This window comes from Juglans regia, chromosome 12 (genome assembly GCF_001411555.2).
Source record: "Juglans regia cultivar Chandler chromosome 12, Walnut 2.0, whole genome shotgun sequence".
NCBI classification, from domain to species: domain Eukaryota; kingdom Viridiplantae; phylum Streptophyta; class Magnoliopsida; order Fagales; family Juglandaceae; genus Juglans; species Juglans regia.
Genome location: NC_049912.1, coordinates 6,586,754 through 6,600,756, shown reverse-complemented (window position 1 = coordinate 6,600,756; position 14,003 = coordinate 6,586,754). Strand labels below are relative to the sequence as shown.

The window sequence follows — 14,003 nt, the reverse complement described above, 5'->3', positions numbered from 1 at the left end:
TTGAAACATGTAGTACAATTTATGAGAAAAGGAGAAAAAGAATGTGCTTTAGATATGAGATGGCTTGGGAACTAAAGGAAGAGTGTCAAAAGGTTATAAGTGAGGCATGCAAAACAGACAATGGAATAGGCTATGAGGCCATTTTTTTAGTACACAACTGGGTGCTTGCCAACAGGGTTTGCTGGCTTGGAAGCTGAAATCAAAACAGCAGGAGCAAAGGGCCATCACATAGGGGCTACAAAGAATTGGCCACCTCCAAGAAACTGGTTCAGGCTATCATTTAGCTACCATGAAACGGGTTCAGAAGGATGTGGTGTCTTCCATGACAGAAAATGACTTAAAGTGGCGCCAAAGGGCAAAGCAACATTGGCTTAAGTTTGGAGATAGGAACACTCACTATTTTCATATGCAGGCAAGTCAAAGAAGGAAGACCAATACCATTAAAAGTGTCGAGGCCTCACAAGGAAGAACTATAACTAAGCAGGCAGAGATTGGAGGTGTATTCATAGGTTACTTCTCTTCACTTTTTACTTCTACACACCCATCTAATATTGAAAACTGTCTAAATGCTCTGGGAACATAATTGGATATGGAGATGAAGGCTTGGCTAATGAACCCTTTCACTAGAGAAAACATAACAGATGATATTTTTCAGATGAATCCATTAGGTTCCCCTAGCCCTGATGGATTCCTAGCTCAGTTTTACCAAAAACATTGGGAGGTGGTGGGTGAGCAAGTTTGTAACTTTGCACTCAAAGTTCTGAACCAAGGTGGCTCACTAAATGAGGTTAATGACACTTTCATTTCCCTCATACCCAAAGTAAAAAACCTCAAGAGAGTAACTGACTACAGACCTATTAGCCTGTGTAATGTTGTTTACAAAATAGTCTCTAAAACTCTTGCAAACAGGCTGAAGGTCATACTGCCCAAGCTTATTTCTATTAATCAAAGTGACTTTGTACCTGGAAGACTTATTTCTGATAACACTTTGGTAGCCTACGAGATCCTACATTCCATGACATCAAGAATGAAAGGCAAAAGAGGCTTTATGGCTCTTAAATTAGACATGAGTAAGGCATACGATAGGGTGGAATGGAAATTTGTTGAAGCTATCATGACCAAGATGGGTTTCCCTCTACATTGGATCAACTTAATCCAGACCTGTCTCAATTCTATTTCTTACTCAATTATTGTGAATGGGGGAGCCTCAAAAATCCTTTTTGCCTTCAAGAGGACTTAGGCAAGAGGACCCTTTGTCCTCTTACATTTTCATATTATGTGCAGAAGCCCTCATTGCCCTTCTAAACCAAGTTGAAGCCAGTGGTGTATTGACTCCAATCCCAATTGGAAGAGGCCCAATCTCAATGAATCATCTATTCTTCACAGATGACAGTTTGCTATTCTGTCAAGCTGAAGCTGAGGAACTCAGTTATGTGCTCAACATACTTGACATATATGAGAAGGCCTCGAGACAGGTGTTGAACAAAGATAAGTCTTCTATTTTTTTCAATAAAAACACTGGCCAGGGAGTACAACAACAAATCTTGGAGCTTGCAGGTGTTAAATCTTATGACGTTTGAAAGATATTTGGGACTATCTGCTTTGGTGGGCAGAGCAAATATGGCATCGTACCATTCTCTTATTGATAGGACCTGGAATAGAGTTGCAAACTAGAATAACAAATTCCTCTCTACAACAAGGAAAGAAGTCCTCCTCAAAGCAGTCCTTCAAGCCATACCTACCCATGATATGGGTATGTTTATGCTACCAGCCTCCATAACTAGTAAGTTAAATCAACTGCTCAGAAAATTCTGGTAGGGCTTCAATGAAGAAACTTCCAAAATCCAATGGGTCAATTGGAAACAACTCAGCTACAGCAAAGACATAGGAGGCCTTGGTTTTTTAGATTTGAGGAGTTTTACAAAATCCAAATTCTTTGGTGGGCAGGATTCTTAAGCAGAAGTACTTCAATACAGTGGGGATTCTAGAAGCTCAACTGAGGACAGGGCCATCCTTGGCATGGAAAGGCATCCATGTAGGTCTAAGGATGCATGGAGGGTAGGGAATGGCCAACAAGTTAAGATATGGACAGATAAATGGATACCTTCCCCCCCCCCCCAACAAAATCCAGTCCATCCGAGATGTGGATTGCTGGTGTGAGAATGTATGTGATCTGATAGACCCCCAACTGCAACAGTGGAAGAAACCTATCCTCCAAGAGCTTTTCTCCCAGCAGGAAATAGATGACATTACAGCAATACCAATTAGCCTAGGAGGTAGAGAAGATAAGCTAGCCTGGCAATTTACAGCAAATGGGATATACACTGTCAAAAGTGGATACAATCTCAGTAAAGAGTTGGAATGTGATCTAGAATGGGAGACCGCAGGCAAAGCTAAGGAAAAACAAGTTTGGAAGACCATTTGGAAGCTAAGAGTATCTCCTGCTACCAAGATGTTTTTATGGAGAGCATGCAACGAGGCTCTCTCAACATTAGCAAATTTGAGGAGAAGAAAAGTGGTAGAACATAGCTCATGTCTGGTTTGTGGGCAGGAGCCAGAAACATCTGGACATGTTTTATGGGGATGTATTGGTGCTAAGGATGTGTGGGGTCAGGCAGTGAGGAAAGTGCAAAAGCTATCTTTTCAAAGTGACCTGATCTTTGAAGTCTGGTCAAGACTCGTAGAGATCCTCAGTCTAGAGGAACTTGATGAGGTGGCAGTCACTAGGGGTGTAAACTCAAACTGAAAAACCGGTCCGGAACTGGTTTTTAAAATGTAAAAACCGGCCGATTTCGGTCCTGTTCCGGTTTTGGGATTTTTTGAACCGGACCGGACCGGTTGATTAAAAAAAATAAAAAATAATATTTTTATATAAAGTTTTATACAAAATATTTTAAATATATATTAAATATTAATATAAATAAGTTTTATATATAATGTATAATTATAAATTTATACATTAAATGTTACTTTATAATTTCATATATATATACATATATATGAAATAATTTCATATTATAATTTATAAATTATTACATTAAATGTTAATACTAATATATAAGTTTATAAATAATACTAATAGTCTAATATAGACTATAGATTATAGTTATACTTATAATTAATACTAAAAGTTTTTACTAAAAGATTATAACTAATACTAATACTTATAATTAATACTAAATTTTTTTTTTTTATAAACAAATTTTTAATGACAAATTGTGAAATTTACATTTTAAAAAAACAAGAAAATCGGACCGGACCGGACCGGAAGTACCGGTTTAGGAGGGTAACCGGTGCGTAATCGATTTTGAAAAATACAGAACCGGTACATAACGGTTCGGTCTTAGATTTTGTTCAAAACCGGACCGGACCGGTTACACCCCTAGCAGTCACTATGAGGGGCTTGTGGTTTAGAAGGAATAATACTATCCATAGAAAAGAGTTCAAACACCCAACTGCTCTCTACCAACAGGCCAAGGCAGAATTAGTATCCTACACGGAAGCTCTCATAGAGGATCTTGGAGTTAAGCCCACAGCACTTGTAGGGGTTCCAAGGTGGTCAAAACCTGATGTGGGATCATTTAAGGTTAACTGGGATGCGACTGTAAATTTAAAGGAAGGGAGAATTGGACTTGGAGTGCTCATCAGAGATCATCATGGACTGGTTATTGGAAGTTTGCGTGCAAACAAAACCCTCAAAGGAATCCCCTTTGATGCCGAAGCCTATGGTCTGCTTTTAGCAGCAGTTTTCTGCAAAGAGGTGGGCCTAACACAGTTCTGTCTGGAGGGGGACTCAAAGCAAGTGGTGGCTTCACTGAAACATTATACCAAGAACTAGAGTTTGGGTGGCTGCCTTGTAGAAGATGCACAGGAGATACTTAATTCTTATGCTTTTTGGTCAATGGCACATGCATACCGAGAAGCTAACATGGCAGCACATCACCTAGCAAAAAATGCTCTAGAATGCACAGAGGTACCTATGACCTTGAAACTTGTCCATCATGTATTTTATCTATAGTCTCCAAAGAAATGCTGTAACCTTATCACTCGTTTCATCTTGAGTCTATGTAAGTGACAATTATGATTAATGAGATCAATTCTTTTATCAAAAAAAAAAAGAGGAACTACAACCGAAAGGAAGGCGAAACAAAAGCAAATCAGAAGGCAAATGGCGAAGGACTAACCAGGCAATGGATTGAATTCTTATACTCAAAAAAACGGATACATCAGCCATGCTACGCTATCGCTTAAATAGTTCACATCAATGTAGCCAACACAAGAAATTACAGACAACACAGTCCACTTCCTAGATCATAATGTTTTCTGCAAATTAATGCAGAATACAAGTACGATGTTCAAATGCGTTAACAACAAGATCCCAACATGCTGAGAAACCTGAAGAAGAATTCTTATTTATTGATTTAATGTTATCCTATCATCACCAATATAAAGCAAAACCAGATGTGACTCGCCTTTCTCTAAGGTTTCTCCTCATCTGATGGAGAGCATGATGGTCCAGGTACAGAATCAACAAAGAACTCCTCCACTGAAATGAGGTCAAGCAATTAGCATATGATGAGCCAGCACAGATGAAACACTTCAAATTTTAATCATGGAAATTGTAAAAAAAAAAAATCTTTAGGTACACTTGGACACCTACATCAGACAATTGACTGTGTTAATGCCCATAAATCGTACTCCAGATGTAGAATATATTACGATACCATGCCAATGGTCAAACATGTTGATGCTGCTACAATGATATTTTTCCTTTTCTTGCATGGATACTGGATATTTCAGAGGATCAATACACCATTTTTCACCTTAGTGCTTGAGTTCTATCTGATTGTCCTATAGATATCTATGTATTTTGAAATGGATAATTTGCATCACATTTGCCAATTACTAATAACCAACACCATTACGAATTGACATCAAAACCAAGATAAGCAATTTCCATTACCTATATCCTCTTGCTCAGGAGAATCAAGCAAAAGCTCTGAATCAGATGGCAAAAAGGGGGAACCAGGATAATTTCCCAAGGCTCCTAAGTCTGCAAAGGATTTTGAAGGCAATGCATTAGCAAAAGCCTGAAGATATCCAAAAGACATTATGATTTAATCTGTACGTAGTGTTTAGACCTAAATGATAGCATATCCATTCATGCATGTAGCATTCTGTGGTGCCAGAATCCTTTGGGACAGCTTTTAGTTTCTGAATTTTTTTGCCATAATAACAGAACTAATATTGTATACAAAAGATATTATATTGTTTATGAGCTGGTAGCAAGAAGCAATTTGAAAACTTGTACGAATCAGACCACTGCTCCTCACGAGAAGAATAGTGCAGATGCCATATTATATCAGGAATCTCTATATTAATACGTACACTCCCTGTTTTCTTTTAGGAAAAACTTCATTGCATTCCTCTTATTTTATTTCATTTTATCGATCAACTTATAAATTTTTTTAATTTGTATGTGCAACCCCAGACATGACTGCTGTAGCAGTCATATACTCAACTTTTGAATTTTCTCAAAAGATGGTGCATATCCCTTGACTAATAAAGTCGAGCTATGAATTACCTCCCAAGTTTGATAAATCAGCTGTTAGATCTGATAAACTGAAACTCCACGGTATCTGATCCAGCGATCTCAGAGAATCCCTGGAATTTCCAGCTCCACCATCTGGCGCAAGTTGCAATCCTACTGAACTTGCCACATCTGATGTAAATGCAGTATCAAGCGCTGATGCGTCTACCCCAATTCCTGATATTTCTGATGTGGTAAAGGGGAAATGGCCACTTGATGCCACTGATGTAGGACTCACAGCCATCTCTGACATGGATGACATGGTGCCATTTGGGGGAACAATGGGAGTCACATCAGCAGTACTGTTCTCCATCACCATACTTCAACAAGAACAAAAGCAATTGCCATTAATATAATCTCCATAACAGTAAAATACTTAGCTAGAAAGAAGGAAAACTGGGATTCAATTTTCATTGATCAAATTAGGTTTTAACATAGACGAGATAGTCATCAAAGCATACTGAGTGCTAATATGGAGGCACATGTAAACAAGACCATTTACCATGAGAACATACACATGCAAACTCATAGTTTATGATCAAACCATTAGAAATTCAAATAAGTAATGCAATAATAATCAAAGACAAAGAACAAACAAACTAAAATACATAGACCAACTACAGTCAGTGCCATTACTTGAATAGAAAATCACTGCTAGACACTATGAATAGAGAAAAGTGCTCACTCATTCCCAGAATTCATCCGAATGGGATGAAAATTGCTTGGAGCAGGGACTCCATTAACCACGTGACAGCTTGACATTCCACAGCCCATCGGGTTGAGATGAGGTTGACCTGCAGCTGGAATGGAAGGTTGCTGTAGGACAGGGTATCCCATCGGTAAGTTGTTAACTGCACTGCACACAAGTGGCGTTATAACAATGACAAATAAAAATGTCATATCACATGAGTCTTGCTTATAACCATTAGCCACCACTGAGTTTCCATTAATGAGAGCACTCCTTACGAAATCATGAGAAATACCCTTCCAAAGCCAATGGAAGTTTTTCACCCAAGACTCTTAAGTGAGCACAATTCCATAAGAAGAAAAAGAAAACCCCATGCAATCCCCCTCTTATCCACCAAAGATCCAGGAAATATACAAACGAAAAGAGACGCTAACCCTACAAAGTTTCCTGTAAAGGAAAGAAGCTTTCATGAACTATTATTGGTAGAGGATAGCTGTAATGCAACATCCACCTTAATAGGAACTTGTAAGAAAATGGAGTTGGATATTCATCAACCAAGATTTCAAAAATTTTGTTAAGTGGACACACAGAAATGGTCCAAAAACTCACTCTATGCATTTACGCTCAACTTATAGGAAGGCTAATGTTACGTGCAGACTAACAAAGAAAGTATAGTTTATTTGAGGGAAAAAAATACCTCCTAAATTGGTTTAATTCGAGGAAAACTGCCATTTCAAACATATGAAGACTGTTTGATAACAAGTTTATTCACTACCCTTTTATTATTCTCATTCAATACCTTATAAAGGCTTACAGATCTAGATGAAATCAACTGCTACACCTATTGTCTTAAAGAGTCCTAAAATTAATGAAGGTCAAATGATAACCTCAATATAAAATAATAGTTACTAATCTAGACCTTCATTCCTAACTAAAAACAACTTATTAACTTATCAAACAAGTTACCTATTATTCATGCACATAACATTCCTACCCTTTAATAACACCCTAGTACTCAAAGGTAGAATCATGGCTTCATCTTCTTTTTCCTTTTTGTCAGTTCTTCCTCAAACTTGTAGTGATTTTCCCACTATGAAAAAGATGAAATATCAAAAAGTTCTAGAAGATGAGTTGGAGAAATCTCTACATCCAGAAGCCCTGTTGTCAAGCACTCTGATATGTATGGCTCCATCGCTACAGGCAGGCACCAATCTCCTCCCATTATTTGGATCAAACACTCCGACTGCTTGTCCAGTTCCATATTTCTTGTTCGTTAAGTATGGATGCATTACTACTAAGAGATCAAACACCCCCACTGCTTGTCCAGCTCCTTAATTCTGCTTCTTAGCTATAGCCTTCTTCAACAGCGACTTCATCCAGAAGCGCTGTTATCAAGCACACTGGTATGTATGGCTCCATCACTACAGGCAGGCACTATCTCCTCCCATTAATTGGATCAAACACTCCAACTGCTTTTCCAGTTCCATAATTCTTGTTCGATTAAGTATGGATCCATTTCTACAAACGGATCAAACACTCCCACTGCATGTCCAGCTCCTTAATTCTGCTTCTTGGCTATATAGCCTTCTTCACCAGCGACTTCATGCTCTAGAGCTTCGTATCTTTCTTGACTGCCTTGGAAGCCGAGGCTTCCTTCCCTGGAGGCACCTCCGATGTCCTCTCTATCTTGGCCATCTCGATCTTTGGCTTTGGGGACAATCTTTTCCTTAGCAGGAGTGGCCTTTGCCGTCACAGTAGTTGCCATGGCAGAACAATTTGGGCATAAGCCATTAAGTCATGCTCCACAAGGGAAATTAGGATGGCACATTGCTTCTTTATTAATCATGTAAGCAGGTGAACCTAATTTTCCTTTTGAAATTGAAACCTACACCAGTATAGGAGGATGGATCTCGAAAGTGGTGGGGGCACTTGTAGGTTCTGCGTAAATAAAAGTTTCTGATACAGCCAGCCATTCATCATCAGATAATTTCAATTTATCTGTGAATCTAGGAGACATGCACATCTCAATATTTGTCTCATTAGAACTAGAATTTCCATAGTAGGGAAAGAAGCTGTATGGCCCAGTCGATTGGAAATGAAAATGTTGTATTTGTTCCTGTCTTTGATCCCTAATTAAATCTACCTCTAGCATAATACTCAAGTATATTTCTTGTATTTTTGTCCAACATTTGATGCTTGGCTTCACAACAAGAACCATGCTGGTGGTCCATTACGTTTGCTATGATACCAATTGTTCCGTGCAAACGTAACAAGGAACTTACGGTTCTGCCAAGGAACCAAATACCTTCTAAATTAGTTTAATTCACGGAAAACTGACCTCCCAAACAGAGAGAGACAGTTTGATAATGAGTTTCTTCGCTACTCATTTCTTCACTACTCATTTATCTTTGTTATAAAGGCTAACAAAGAAGATTTAGAAGAAATCAACTGCCATACCTATATCCTAAAAGAGTTCTAGATTGATGAAAGTCAAAGGATAACCTCAATCTAAAATGATAATTATGAATCCAACCTCTTATTCCTAATTAATAACTAACAACAGATTATCAAATAAACTACCTATGACTCATGTACATAACAAGTAATTATTTCCGTTTAACAACCATAACAGTGTAGGGCGAAGACTTACCAGGCATGGGATGAATTCCATTTTGTATTGGGGCCAAAGGAACCTTTGGAGGTACGGGATACTTCATCAGATGATACTGATGCTCAAGCAGATGATTGAAGAGGAGGATTTGTTTTTTCAATTTTAGCCGTATATAATAGGCCCTGAAAAAATCAGCATTTTCTTCTTCCAACTTCTGCCATACTGAATAAAAAACAAATATATAAATAAAGAGCAATGCTATAGATTAAGGAGCTTCAAAAACGTATTTTGATTACTTTGAAGGTCAATCTCGTATTAACGAAATAGATTCACAAATACAGATAATGATATGTGATAAAGAATTTAAAAAATAAAACTAAAAACTTCTCTATTCAGTTTTCCACTTCATCAAGCATTCAATTATTTTTTTTCTGAGCATCATCAACCATTAGAGTATTATCACCACCAACCAACCAGAATTAACAAATTTTTAATACAACATACAAACAGCAGGTCAAAGACTAACAAATGGGCTACCTACCAAGAGTTGTAAATCCAGGATCAATCCTTGCACGAGTCAAGAGGGTCTTAACCACCTCATCTCTATTCATATATAATTGTAGACATCGCTCTATTAGATTCTGGACCTACAGCAGCCATTTTGTATAATTATCCACATAAATATAAGAAAAACATTAGATGAAATCCCTTTTTTTCCTTGGTAAGATAATTAGAATGAAAAAAAGGGAAAGGGTTTTCTTACAAGTTCAATATCTTGGCGTGAAACCTTTTTGCTATCATTGCTCGAAGCAGATACTGAACCTGAGTCTGTGACAGGAGCCTCAGTTTTGTGGTTGTTTGCTTGTTCACCTTGGGACTCATGTGAAACTTGGGTTGAGGAGTGTATTTCTTGTGTGCTCTGTGACTCCATAGAAGTTCACTTCATTTAGTGACGAGATATCACAAATGCTGCAGCTAGCAGAAATGCACCACTATTAGTATTGAAAAGAAAGGACAGTATATCTACTTTGGTTTTGGAGAACATAAGTTAATTATTTTGGCTTCTTAAAATAAGTAAAAATACTCACCATAATTTCTTCTCTACCATAATTATGTGTGCAAAAAGTACATGGTTATATATATAAGACTATAAGACCATAATGCTTAATTGAAATCCATAGATATATTACTTGCTATTAATACCCAACTTATCTAAGTTATTATCTAATCCATTTATCATATGTGTATATAAAAGCCACATTGGTGTTTAGTGTTTTGTTGGTGGCCAGTATTGGTGAAAGTGCCAAGCACACTTTAAGTGTAAATGCCGCCCAGAACCCAAGCACAGACTCAGAGCATGAAGTGCATGCCCACACCTGATTAAAGTAGAGTTAGATTTTAAAAAAATAGTGTATAATAACAAAATATTAATAAATACAATAAAAAAAGGTTTAAGAGCAAGACAGTAATACATTTACCCTATTAACTCAATTTCCTAGAGTATCATGCAAAATGATATTTTATCAGTATATTATGCAACATGTCAATCAAGCGCCTAACTAATTACATAAATTTCAACATAACATTTTACATAATTTTCTTGTGTTTTACAAATATACACAACCACGATATTCAATAGCCATAATCAAAATAATGTACATGGTAGAATCAAAGTATAGCCAAAAGGCAATGACCAAAAAACACAAGAATTGCAAGACTTCTATGCTAAAATAAGCAATACTGTGAAATTCTAAAGTATATAATCATTCTCATCATCAAGCATAGGACCATCATCATTATCATCAAAAGATTTGTAACCTCATCTTCTTTCTCATCTACTTCATCTAAATTAATGGTCTAGACAAACAACAATAGTTAAAACTGTAATTACAGCAAAAGTGTGTTATTTGTGCTTTAACCTCATTATAAAATAAAGAGCGAATAAGCATGGTTAATGCATGCTTTTGTAAATGTGCTTCGCTTTTGGTAAGCAAAGCTCTTCGGTCTTTGAACTTAAGCGCACTTTTACCAACACTGTTGGTGACTGTAGGGGACAATAATTTGGAAGTAGGGGTGACATCAAATCAACCATTATAGTTGATCATAATACAGTATCACAAATGCTTGACTGTAGATTCAGAATTGCATATTACTTGTTAAAAGCTAAATGGTAGTGGTGTTATTTGACAACATAATCACTTACAAAAAAAATGTTACTTCACAACATAACCTGAACTATGAAGTGGTAGAACGGGCAATGAAAATGAGATTTGGGAATGCGCTACAAGTAATGGTTTGTGAATATCATGATTTGGGAAGGCTGTATGAGATCTGGGGTAGAAAATCGACAACTCGATATTCATAAAAGAATTAAAAGCAAAAATAAAGAGATTTCCATGCTAAAAAATCCAGAGAGTAAACTTGTAAAGTGGTAGATCAGCAGAACCTGTATAGTCTTCATTTCTGCTGAATGCAGGCCAACCACATTTCATCAAATAGCTCATTTACTCCCTGACTGCAGCCAAGGGTATCTAGATCATTGGGGCCGAGATTTTGGCATGTATATCTAAATATCAGCTAAATTGAGGCGGTTTTCACCTGGAAATGTTAAGTAGAACTACTTGGATCAGCACACTATAAATCCCTGAAAGTGTAAACATAAATCATCGTGATTTTTCCTGCATAGAAACAAGTTCTCTTCTAATGAAAAAATTGTATTGATCCCAATATGGTGCATTTAAAGTTGAATAGTCTCCAACTATGAAAGTTGCAAGTCTGTGGATACATTTTTTTAAAATCAGTAATCTGTGGATATATACATGGAGCATTTGAAGTTGTATAGTTCTCCAAGCATGAAAGTTGTAAATAAGTGGATACATACGCCACCATGATGAAACCAAAACAAAACAGGATGCCCGTTCTCATTGCTGAACCTTCATTTTTTACAACGGATCTAATGAAATTACTAAGAATGGAAAACATGAAAATTAAAATGTCTTTCATCAACTATCTGATCAGCCATCTTTCTGCCACTCAACAACATGCAAACACAAACTGGGACACATCTCAAAAGTAAACTCAAACAGTTAAAAGAACTAAAATAGTTACCCCCACAAAAAATCAACCACTTCCAGTTTAGTTATTCAATTGGACAAAATTTGGAACTAGCGCCATGAAGATGTTCCAAAAATGCAATTCCTATTTAATTCTTGTAACAAACACACCCGCCTCTGGACAATGATACATGTTATATGTTGTGTAAGAACCAATTAGACCCTACATAATGTTTTAAATTTATATATTAGAATATATTTTTTTTTTTTATGGGCACCGGTAGTCCAGACCAGCGTCCCGACTAATCCCGGGAGTGCACAGGCCCTAACTCCATCTTTTTTAATAATAAAAAAATATATTAGAATATCTTGTTATTAAAAAAGATGGAATTACTCTCAGTCTTGTTATCCATAACTCACCACAACTCCGATGCTTGAGGATCCAACTTCAGCCATAAGGCCATTGTTAAAATAAGGCAGCAACAAAACTGTAACTTCGTACATCTCAAGAGAAAGAACAAAGAAGCAAAAGAAAATTGAAAAAAAAAAAAACAGATCTCAAACAGGTTCATGAAATTATTGCCACTAGCACATCATACACTTGCATAACCATGAAAACACCAATTATCCAAACTTTTAAACCACCCTGCATAAAACAGATATAAAAGGCTGAAGGATCATAAAGGAAACAAAACATGAAGATCTGGCAAATATTACCTTCTACCCACTTGTTAAATCTCCGAAGACACAAAAGAAAACACTTTATTTCGGCGAATTTAGCAGAGGCCAATATTCGAAGAATATCGACTAGAACGGAGCTCTAACTAACCAAAACGTCAAAGAATTACAAAAGGACAAATTGAGACTCAAAGGATAGACCTGAACTGTGAGTTCCAGGACGGTCTGTTTAACAAAAACCTCCACGGAAGCTGAAATGCAGGAAGGTTTAAAATGATATTTGGGGAATGAAATGATATTTACACAATAATAGAGATTAGAAAGGAGAGAAGTAGTGGATTTCTTTTGGGTCAACTGAAAATGTTGCGAGGGTTACCCTGACAAGCCTGAGAGAGAGGTGGAGAAGACTCTGAATCTGAAGGAGAAACAGAGGGAATGAGAAAATGAAAACAAAAAGGAAAAAAAAATCTCACCAAACTGGACCGTCACTCCTACTTTGGTTTTATACTTTCTATACGTTTTTTTTTTTTTTTTTCCTGGGAAAAACTTAAAACTACGAAAAAAGCGAAAATGATATAGAGATTTCAACAACGCTTCATCGGCTTGAGGCGCGACTTCTCGTCGTCATCACGAGGTCTATGTGAATCTGATACTAATCCGTAACGGAGATCTTCCTAAAATGTTTGAGAAGTTGCGGGATTAAAAATGTTTTAATTTTTACTTTCAACTACCATCGGACAAAAAAAAACTACCATCCTATTCGAAATTAACCCACTACACTATTTAAGTTTTCGTTTGATTAGCAGTCAAAGACGAGACGAGATATTTTATTAAAAATTAAATAAAATATTTTTATAATATTTTTTTATTTTAAAATTTAAAGAAATTTAATTATTTATTATATTTTATATAAAAATTTAAAATAATTATAATAATTATATAAAATAATTGTTTCAATCACTCCTTCCAACAACCAAAAATTACAATTTTCCTGCTCAATGGAAAAAGGATATCAATATCCCTTAAAAAAAAATTAAAAAATTAAAAAAAAATTAAAAGAAATTATGAAAAAAATCAAAAATTAAACTACGTGAAATAATTTTAAAAAATTCAAAAATATATATATTAACCTGGAAAGTATTTTTTAAAAACTAGAAAATTTGCCTTTTTAAGGGGAAAAGGAATAGATTGTAATTCTTTTATAGTTTGGAGGAAATTGGAAAGGTTGATAATTTAGGGCAAAGAAATGATACTTGCAGTTATGAGTGTGCAAGCGTCGTATAGTCGCTTTGAAAAAAGTGAATAAATATGAAACTCACATTAAAAGAAATTAATTTTTTAATAGTATATCTCACTTTTTTTCAAAGCGACTGCACGATATTT

At 36.2% G+C, this 14,003-nt stretch overlaps 2 protein-coding genes across 3 annotated transcripts; one reads left to right on the top strand and one right to left on the bottom strand.

The window, feature by feature from the left end:
* Nucleotides 1-589: 589 nt before the first annotated feature.
* Nucleotides 590-2,746, top strand: LOC108985901. Its single transcript, XM_018958359.2, has 3 exons — nt 590-1,127; nt 1,285-1,475; nt 2,198-2,746. The coding sequence occupies exons 1-3, from the start codon at nt 590-592 to the stop codon at nt 2,744-2,746; spliced, it is 1,278 nt and encodes a 425-aa protein (XP_018813904.2).
* A 1,427-nt stretch (nt 2,747-4,173) lies between these two features.
* On the bottom strand, nt 4,174-13,268 carry LOC108985905. 2 transcript variants are annotated; one of them, XM_018958373.2, is made up of 10 exons: nt 12,660-13,268; nt 11,488-11,533; nt 11,336-11,404; nt 9,653-9,858; nt 9,431-9,536; nt 8,929-9,111; nt 6,276-6,441; nt 5,585-5,910; nt 4,964-5,053; nt 4,174-4,546 (listed from the first exon to the last, which is right to left on the bottom strand). In XM_018958373.2, exons 4-10 carry the CDS (start codon nt 9,818-9,820, stop codon nt 4,479-4,481), a joined length of 1,107 nt encoding a protein of 368 aa, XP_018813918.1. In that variant the 5' UTR covers nt 9,821-9,858; nt 11,336-11,404; nt 11,488-11,533; nt 12,660-13,268; the 3' UTR covers nt 4,174-4,478. The 2 variants fall into 2 exon arrangements, with proteins under 2 accessions (XP_018813918.1, XP_018813915.1); XM_018958370.2 differs by lacking the exon at nt 11,488-11,533 and having other exon boundaries at nt 11,336-11,487.
* Nucleotides 13,269-14,003: the final 735 nt, after the last annotated feature.

Bases quoted from the DNA above. Each gene is read 5' to 3' on its own strand.
- LOC108985901 (XM_018958359.2), top strand. From the start codon at position 590: ATGGAGATGAAGGCTTGGCTAATGAACCCTTTCACTAGAGAAAACATA. The intron at 1,128-1,284 runs GTTTCCCTCTAC...TATTATGTGCAG, and splicing joins AGCTATCATGACCAAGATGG to AAGCCCTCATTGCCCTTCTA. The intron at 1,476-2,197 runs GTGTTGAACAAA...CAACTGCAACAG, and splicing joins ATGAGAAGGCCTCGAGACAG to TGGAAGAAACCTATCCTCCA.
- LOC108985905 (XM_018958373.2), bottom strand. From the start codon at position 9,820: ATGGAGTCACAGAGCACACAAGAAATACACTCCTCAACCCAAGTTTCA. The intron at 9,112-9,430 runs GTAGGTAGCCCA...TTTTTTATTCAG, and splicing joins TCCTGGATTTACAACTCTTG to TATGGCAGAAGTTGGAAGAA. The intron at 4,547-4,963 runs GTAATGGAAATT...ACCTCATTTCAG, and splicing joins TCCTGAGCAAGAGGATATAG to TGGAGGAGTTCTTTGTTGAT.